Source organism: Helianthus annuus, chromosome 2, assembly GCF_002127325.2.
Source record: "Helianthus annuus cultivar XRQ/B chromosome 2, HanXRQr2.0-SUNRISE, whole genome shotgun sequence".
NCBI classification, from domain to species: domain Eukaryota; kingdom Viridiplantae; phylum Streptophyta; class Magnoliopsida; order Asterales; family Asteraceae; genus Helianthus; species Helianthus annuus.
The window spans coordinates 158,749,097-158,758,748 of NC_035434.2; the positions used below are offsets into that span (position 1 = coordinate 158,749,097).

Consider the following 9,652-nt stretch of genomic DNA (forward strand, 5'->3'; position numbering starts at 1 on the left):
TCGAGTTTCATTATTTTACGAGTTTCAACTTGTTTAACGAGCATTAAGCGAAATAACGAATCGGGAGTCTATGATAATATATCGTTCAAACGTGAACATTGCACATAAGTCTAACACAAACATGAATAAAATAGCTTCGTTTTCATAATAGTCTCGAATTACTAATGAAACGAAAGTAGATTACAAAGAGAGTACAAGTGTCTAAATATGGAAAGTACAACATGACTTGCTAAAACAAGAAGGGTTCGAAAATGCGGAGCGTTACAGTTTCTCAAACATTAAGTATGTTTTCTGAGGTTATTAAAGATAAAGGACATAATTTGATATATTAGACATACATAAAGGACGAACTTTGAAATTTACTCTAATGTTTATTATCGTATTTTTTTTCTCAAACACTATAAAAAAATATAATCTCCCGCTATAAAGAAAATGATATTAAATCTATTTTGGCTATGATAATGTTTATTATCGTTTCACTATAAAAGTATAATCTCCCAGACAGTGATATTTTGGCTTTTGTATTTTTTTTTCGTAGTTGATAGTTTGATGCTATGGTTTATTTGTTCTTTTACTTATTACAAGGTAATAGACGGTTATATATATTGCCTTACCAAGCAAGACACCCCAAAAACATTTTTAAATGAGTGTAGTTTAAATAAATAAATTTAACATTTTTATTGGAAGAGGAAATTCTCAATTCTCAATTCTCAATTCTCAATTATAGAAAGAGTGACTAAAGTAGGAACAGGAATATAGGATACTAAGAGCATCATCAATAGCCATTTTTTTGTTGTTTTTAGAGGATGATGTGGCATTTATATCAATTTTTACTACTGTGGGTTGTGTTTGTGAGTTCCATTTTTTTTATCATGCGTTCTTCTTCACATACAAGAAAAAATGGAAGAAAATGGCAGTGGATGAGACCAAATGGGATTGGGTGTCTTTCTCTCTCTATATATACACATATATATAAATAGGTAATTTATATATAAATTAAAGACAAGGTCGGTGACCATTGTCTTTATATCTCCATAAAAAGACAAAACAAGTTATCACACCTTTTTACATTTTGACTTTCTTTTCTTTAAAGTTTTGAAGTTTTTGAATTTTTTTTTTACATTTTTATTTCTTTTCTTTAAAGTTTTTAACCAACAAAAAAGACCCTTATACTTTCAAGTTTTTTCCATTTTACACCCTTAATTTTTTGACATGAAATACTATTAACCTCTATCTTTAAGTAAGTTGCACATTCACTTCTATCTTTCAGTAATTGACAACTTTAACCTTCTTAATTTTTTCTACTTAATAACTTGACACCTCCTTTGATTTAAATGACTTTTACGACTTTACACCGTAACGCGGACAAATCATTATACTTTTTTTTATCTATGTTCTACTTATTTTGTGTACGTTTGTAAACTGTATTTGAAAGCAAGTCGGGTCAAATATACTACATTTTCATTCGATGGCGATGTAATTTTTTTAAGTAAAGAGTCGGGTCAAATATACAGTATAAATACGAGTTACTTTAACTTTAGACGCCGCCGTAACGCGCGGCGGGTCAAAATCCTAGTTAAAATTAAATGTAAAAGGTGGTGATGATGTGGCAATGTTTTTAAGTGTTTTTTGTGTTTTCTTATTGGGTGGGTTTTTGATGTTTTTGAAGGGTGAGTGTTTTTCTGATGTGTCAGCTGATTGAACACATTTTTAGGTGTTTTTAATAGTTCTTATTGTGGATGCTCTAAGGCCGAATATGAACCGAATATCGGTAATTAAGTCACGTATCTGATTATATAATTATATTACCATGTGGGGTAAGGTTATTGTAAAAAAGACCAAAAGTGTGAGAAATGTAAGAAAGAATCACTACTAGAAAATACACTCTTCTTGACACGAGAACAATGACACGCACATATATTATGACATTCAAAAGCGTATGTATCTATGACATTCTTTTTTGTGTGTCATTGGATTCATCTTGACATGCAAACAATGACACACGCTCATTTTATGACATTCGAAAGTGCCTGTCAAGAAAAAAATGTCATGATTTTACAAAATTCAATATATTTATGACACACTTTTTTGTGTGTCGTTCTTTTAGCGTCATAAAAAAACAAGATCTATCTTGACATGCAAATAATGACACACGCTTACTTATGACATTTAAATGCTTGTCAAGAAAAAAATGTCATGATTGTACAAAATTTAATAAAATTATGAAACTGTTTTTATGTGTCATCTTTTTAGCGTCATAAAAAAACATTATATAAACATAAGGGTTAATTTCCTATAGCAGTTATTGTTTATGTAATATGGACATCATGGTTAATTTACAATAGCAAATCATGGGAAAAACTTGAAAACTGTTAAAGAGAAAAAAATTGTATGGACTTATGAAAAGTGATATATATCTAATATATTAATTAAAAATTATATTAACAATGTCTCGTTTAGGCTCATGGGCTGCGTTGTGTTCGGGCTAGTTTACTTAACGATCTTGTTTTTAGGTTCAAGCTCGTTACAATTAGGCTCAACATAGTTTTTTTGGGATATGGCCATGTCGTTTGGTGTTGGTTTTGGAAGGTACCCTATCGACGAGGCGATGTTCTCGTCGGTCTCTCATGATTTCCCATCCCACCCGCATCTTCCTATATCCAATTTTTTACTCTAATAGTTATGATGACTCTTAATGAACTTGTCACACGCTATATTAGTAATAACGTCAAACTTGATCGACCAATTTTTTTGCACATATACATGTACGTACATACATGTTTTTAGCTGGTGTCCTAAAATAGCTTAGAAAAATACTACACTTTATTAAAAATACCTCATTTTTTTTAGTTAGACTAATCTTTTTTTAGCTGGAAAAAACGATTTTCTTGGGCTCCATTTAAAATCGTCAAAATGGTAATATTTTAGGTGATTAACTGGTTTGCAAATACCAAAAGCACTATTTTGGGCGTTGTAGGTTATGACCAACCCAGAACACAGTTTTCAACCGTCCAAACTCTTGTGTTTTTTAATAGTAAAATGAGCTAGCTTAGATAGCTTAAACAAAGACAAAGCTCGGCTAGAGTTCGACTCCCAGCTTAAAATAGTACGTATATTATATATATATATATATATAGATAAAGGATCCTGTAAAAAAGGCATAAATTGTGAGAAAGGTGAGAAAGAATCTCAGCTATTAGATCATTCCATATCAATTATATTAGATCAGGGTTATATTAGTAATTGTACAAACAAACCTAGTTAATGTTCAAATCTTTAACCGATTTTTATGAGTTTTTTTAGGGAATTCGATTTTTGAAACTTTTATCAGATCATCTAAATCTTTAAATCATATCGATCTCTTAATCAGTATAAATTCGCTTTCAATTTCTTATTTTTTGATCACGCATACAGTTTGAATTACGCATATAATCGTTAATCTGATTCATACTTTCTTGCTTCATGGAGAACGACGATCAAGGTATTTATTCATCTTTTATTCGTAGCTTATTCAATTACAATCATCTGTTTAATTGTAGTTGTCAAATTTTCAATCATCTGTTTTTTTTTTTATTGGAACTCTCATGAACACACCAGTTATAACGCTGTATGTTGTGTTTTTTTATACGTGCATGGTGTTTTTATGTATGTTATCGAAGTTGAAGCTGGTATGTGTTATTTATTTAGGTTGATGTTGAGTCATGGTGTTTTATTTCAATGGATGTTCCTTACAGGGGTTTTATAAGTTCATGGTGTGTTTTCAAATAAATAGAGGCTGGTTGCTATAACAGTTGTTTGTGATGTTATTTTAAACACATTATGTTGTGTTGTGGTTTTCACTGTAGAAACATCTAGTTGATGATCAGTAATCGTGTTTATATATAAGCCAGGGTGTTGTTTTATTCGTATGGTGTTCTTATGTATGTTATCGAAGTTGAAGCTGTTTCTATATAAGCCAGGGTGTTTTTTTATTCGTGTTGTGTTATTTTAGGTTGATGATGAGTCATGATGAGTAATGGTGTTTTTATATAAGATAGGGTGTTTGTTATACGTACATGGTGTTTTTTCGTATTAGTAGAGGGTGTTTTTTCATAACAGTGTTTATGTGGTGTTATTTCATACGTATTTTTTTGTATTGTTTTTTTACTGTAGAATTATTTTTGCAAGATTTCAAACCTATCAGCCGGTTGGGAAACTACAACTGTCACCAAACTCCGGTAAGAAGACTTATTTACCGGAGGTAGATGAATCGCTTAAGCCGAGGGATAAGATGACCTTTGCCACAGTGAACAACGCATTCTTCTTTTATCAGAAGTATGCAATGGCTTCAGGCTTCACTGCCAGGAAGTCTTCTCAATACACACATCAGGGTGTTATAAAATCAAAATGGTTTGTTTGCTCAAAGGAGGGGACTAAACCTTTTAAAACGATCGATACATCTAAAAAGATTGACACCTCAAATCACGGCTCAAAGAGGAAATCTGTTCGACGTGTTCCTTCTATAAGGACTGGGTGCAAAGCACGTATGTGTATAAAGTTAATGCCTTCGAATCTATATGAGGTATCTTCTTTCATTGAGGCACATAATCATTTTTTTGTTGCTGAGGAAGATAGGCATCTACTTCCCTCTAACCGAGGTATGAACCATATGCAAGAGCAAGCCGTTAACGCGTTGAGTGCCTTGAACATTGGCCCTGTGAAAGCGTTTAATATCATAAGGACATTGTATGGTGGGTTTGACAAGGTTGGGGCAACCAAAAACGATTTTAAAAATTTCAAGCGAGACCTGAACAGGTATATATCGGAGTTTGATGCTGATATGATGATTAAACGGCTTTTGAGGAAGAAAGAGTACATGCCTAACTTTTCAATGGAGTATATAACAGACGAGAATGGAGTTTTAAGGGGTTTGTTTTGGGCAGATGAAGATGCCAAAAGGAATTTTTCTGTGTTTGGTGATGTTGTTTCATTTGATGCCACATATCGTCGTAACAAGTAAATTTCGTAATTATTATATTTATTTTGGGTTTTACAGCTTATTTTTTCTTAAGTATGTGTAATTCATTTTTATGGTGTTTTTATTCCGTATTTGTTTTTTAGGTACAACATGATGTTTGTTCCATTTACCGGCATCGACAATCACAATCGCAATGTTACTCTTGGTGCCGCAATAATAGGGAACGAAACTGCTGAAACTTATAGTTGGTTGCTAAATGTGTTTCGTCAAGCATTTGGCCGTGCCCCTCCGGTGATTGTCACAGATCAAGACCCAGCCATGAAGAAGGCTATCGAAGATACATGGCCCGAGAGTAGACATAGGCTATGCATGTGGCACATCATGGACAAGCTTTCTGCTAAGGTGTTTAGTTGTTCATCCTTTTAACCTTTTCATACTACTTTTTAAATACTTTTTGGTGATTATGGTGTTATATGTTTATTCAATGGTGTTTTAGGTTGGTGCTTCAGTCTGCAATAATACAGATTTCAAAAAGAGGCTGTGTGCCATTGTGTGGACCGATTCAATTATACCAGATAAGTTTGAAAGTGAGTGGGCTACCATAATGAACGATTTTAACTTGGTTGATCATGAGTGGCTGCAGTCAATTTACCAAATCAGGGATACTTGGATACCAGCTTATTATCGTGAGGAGGTCATGTCCGGGCTTATGCGTACCTCTTCTCGTTCCGAGAGCGAGAACCATTTCTTTGGACAGTTCTGTAACCGGGGTTGCACACTTGTCGAATTTCTCGGGCATTTTGATTCTGCTATTGAAGCTCAGAGACATGAGCACAGGAAGAATGACCATGACACCAGAAATACCAACGCTGAAATATTTGATGAAGAATTTGTTTTGGAGGATCAAGCGTCCAGGATATTCACACGCACTATATTTTTTGACCAGCAGTTGGAGATACAACACGGTACACACAGATGTGCTATCGGAAAGTGGGAAGACATTGGTGATTTCGTTAACTTTTTTGTGAAGGACTGGGAACAACTATGCACTACTTTCTTCGAGGTATACACATGATGTTTTGTAGTGTTATTCTTGAAATTTGTATAGATCTTGGTGATTTCCAGTTGCACATGGTGTTTTATAGTGTTATTTTTAAGACAGCTTTATAATTTCGAATGGTGTTTTATAGGTTATGATGCGGGAGGCCGACATGACTGTGTATTGTACATGCAAAAGATTTGAACAGTTTGGGTTGTTGTGCTCACACATCTTTTGTGTGCTAAGGATGCTTGACATTAGGGAGTTTCCACAACGCTATATATTACGACGTTGGACTCGGGAGGCTGTTCCAAATAGTACCCCTGGTGCTATTCTAGGTATCAATGAGACTGAGGATCGTTATAATGAAGTTAACCGTGTTGTACGTGAGATCACATATTCTACAGAGTCGGTTATTAATCAGCTTGTCACCAACTTTGATGCGCTATGCTCGTTCAGGGATCATGTTGTTAATTATTTCAAAACTGCTGATGAGTCTGTCGTCAATGCTCCACCTAAGAGCCGTCGTGATAGGTTTGCAGAAATTACTGGTAACACAAAACCATCAGAAGCAACCGTTCGTGTTCCCATTGGAACAAGATTCAAAGGTATGGGTAAGCCTAAACGGATGAAGTCCAAACGTGAAATTGCAGTAAGTCAGTTGGGTAAAAAGAGCCGTCAATGTCAAAACTGTTTTAGATACGGTCATAATAGACGTTCTTGCAAAAACCCTACCCGGACTAAAGAACAAGCTATGGCCGAGGATGACGGTGAAGGAGCTGATGAAGGTGACGAGGAGGAAGATGAATGGGAGGAAGTTGAAGAAGATATGGATGAACAAGATGAGGATGCATTAGACGGGGAGGATGGGGAAGAGGAGTAGTAAGTTATTTAGAGATATCAAAAAATTTCGTTATTTTTAACGTACTTCCATCTTGTTTCGTACATTGCTAGGTTTTTTTATCTTTTTTCGTATTCGCATACACTCATGGTTTTAATTTTGTTTGATTATGGTCGAATTTTAATATTACCAGTCACAATGGTTTATATTTTGTTTCTGTTAAATTCGTGTGTTTTATTATGTAATTTTGAAATTTGATTAGTATTTTTTGTGGTTCATGGTGTCATTATTATGCATGTTGATCAGGGTGTTATTATTATTATTGTTCAGGATGTTATTTGTTAATTCCAGTTTCAGGTTGTTATTTTTGGTGTTATTTGTTAATTTCAGTCCTATGTGTAAAAACTTTTTGTCCTCACTCAGATATTTATTCTAAGCCGGCGGTTTTATGTGTGTTTAAAAGAGTTTTTTTTTTTTGTTAATGGTGTTATTTGTTAACGCAAGTTGACTATTGTTAATTTGTCTGTATAGAAATAATTATTTTTTTAATTTTGCAGAACCATGGTGTTTTTAATTGTACAGGGTGTTATTATTGATGTTCATATGTTCAGGGTGATTTACTTATGTAAGTGTAGCGTTATTGTGTTATTTACATAAGTATAGTGTCTTAATTGTGCAGGTTGCAAAGGAGTTGGTATTTTTATTTACATTTTTAGCATGATCATCATTTACTTTGTGAAAAAACTATCTGCCCAATACGCGTTCTTATTTGTGCCGGAAATTGTAATATTATTTGATTAAAACACGGAACTTTGTCATAGTAAAACTTACATAATAGACCACAACTTTGTCAAAACACTAACACATCTTATAATCTATATTTCCCAAAATATTTGTCAAGTAACAAAAAGATTAACTTGTTCTGCTGTCTACTTACTCTTCAGCTCCCAACCTTCCAGTAATCCGATCAAACGCATTCTCGGCCATTCTCAACCTATCATCCTCGTCCAAAAGTGCATAATCTTGTACTTCCTTTTCCACAACTCCCCGTTCCGTGTTCACATCGCTTAGGAGCATTTTTGAGAGGTACTTCTTACGCAGATCCTCGATTTCGCGTGCTTGATCAGGCAAAACCACGTTGTTAACGTCCCTCTCATTCGATAAACAACACATCCACTGTGCATTGTGTGTTCCTATTCAATACCAAACCATCAGAATTGTTCATATTTCGTGTACATTTATTTTAATTAATTTTTTAATAAACAGAAATATAAACGCGATTACCATTGTAAGTTTCCATATGCCGCATAAGGAAAATACCACAGTCGATACCATTGTAAAGTGTTTGCCATGGCAACTCTAGTCGAACTGGTTGTGTATTCCTTAGCTGTGCAGCGATTTTTGGATGCATTGGTCTTAGATACCGACAAAATGTACTTATCTGCAGATACAAATTATCGTTGTAAAAAACTTAATTTTTTTATTGTTACGGTAGCTGTATAAGTATAAACATACCATCTTCTCCACATTTCCATGATATCTCTCCAATCCTGCAGCACCTTCTATGTTGTCAATAATATAGACATCTTTTGTTTTCAAGTTGAAAAACAGCAGATAGTAATGCCGCCCGGTCAACATGGGTATAAACACCATCTCAAAGTTGCCTTTAAATACCTTTGGTCCCGTTGAATCAAGCACAGCTTTCATGTTGTTTGTAAATTCTGCTAATCGTGCATCTTCGGACAACGCGAAATCTTTTTCCAGCTGTGGTGTTATTCAGGCGAACAAAAAATGAAATTATGGTGTTAAGTCAAGAACTCACAATAACATAGATATCTTTTTTAAATCCTATTCCAGATTTGGTGTTTTCCAGGTAAACAAACAAACAATCTGTGTTATTTACATAAACATGGTGGTAAGTTAATACATGCTGCTATTTAACTATAATCACTATTAAATTAAGAATTCATAATAACATAATAACATAATTCTGTTAAATTAAGAATTCATAATAACATAATTCTGTTATTTAACTATAATCACTATTAAATTAAGAATTCATATTTACATAAACATGGTGGTAAGTTAATACATGCTGTTTAGTTAATACATGCTACTATTTAACTATAATCACAATTAAGTGTTATTCAGTAATTTGTGGTGTTATTTAGATACATAAAGTGTTATTCAGTAAACTGTGGTGTTATTTTGGTAAAATACAGTGTTATTTATTAAACTGTGGTGTTATTTAGAAATATAAAGTGTTATTAACTAACGATGTTTCGGTATAAGTAACTGTGGTGTTATTTAGAATTCACAATAACATAATTCTGCTATTTAAACCCTTTTCCAGCTATTGTGTTATTTTACATAAACATGGTGTTATTTAACTATAATCACATGATACAGTCTGCAGAAATTAAACTTACTAGCATTCCGGCGTTGCAGAATAACTTTGTTGCTGTCCCCATCCTATTTTTTTCTTCATGGTTCAGCAACGCGGCCCAGGCACTGATGACATTCACGTGCACAGTTACACCAGGCATCATCGATTCAAAAGCTACCCTCATAACCGACACGTTACCGTTGTCGCTGAACAAAACTTCCCTACAAACCAAAACACCGTCGACACGGATGTATAATTCAATATATGTTCAAAACTGATAACGTATAATAAACCACATAAATACGTTTGTTAAGGTCCATTTTGGATACTTACCATACGTTTCCTACTGCAGAAAATATACATCGAGCAAGTGTTTCTTCAGCCGTCTCACGAACGGTTCTCAACATAACAGGTCGTTGCACGTACGGT

The 9,652-nt window shown here is 33.9% G+C and overlaps 1 protein-coding gene across 1 annotated transcript; it reads left to right on the forward strand.

Moving 5' to 3' along the window:
• Positions 1-2,563: 2,563 nt before the first annotated feature.
• Positions 2,564-6,879, forward strand: LOC110899160 (protein FAR1-RELATED SEQUENCE 5-like). Its single transcript, XM_022146036.1, has 5 exons — positions 2,564-2,589; positions 4,153-4,995; positions 5,101-5,359; positions 5,454-6,020; positions 6,148-6,879. The coding sequence occupies exons 1-5, from the start codon at positions 2,564-2,566 to the stop codon at positions 6,877-6,879; spliced, it is 2,427 nt and encodes an 808-aa protein (XP_022001728.1).
• The last annotated feature ends 2,773 nt before the right edge of the window (positions 6,880-9,652 follow it).

Coding starts and splice junctions, on each gene's coding strand:
- LOC110899160 (XM_022146036.1), top strand. CDS start 2,564: ATGTCGTTTGGTGTTGGTTTTGGAAG. Junction 2,590..4,152: donor TTTGGTGTTGGTTTTGGAAG/GTACCCTATCGA, acceptor TTTTTACTGTAG/AATTATTTTTGCAAGATTTC. Junction 4,996..5,100: donor GCCACATATCGTCGTAACAA/GTAAATTTCGTA, acceptor TTTGTTTTTTAG/GTACAACATGATGTTTGTTC.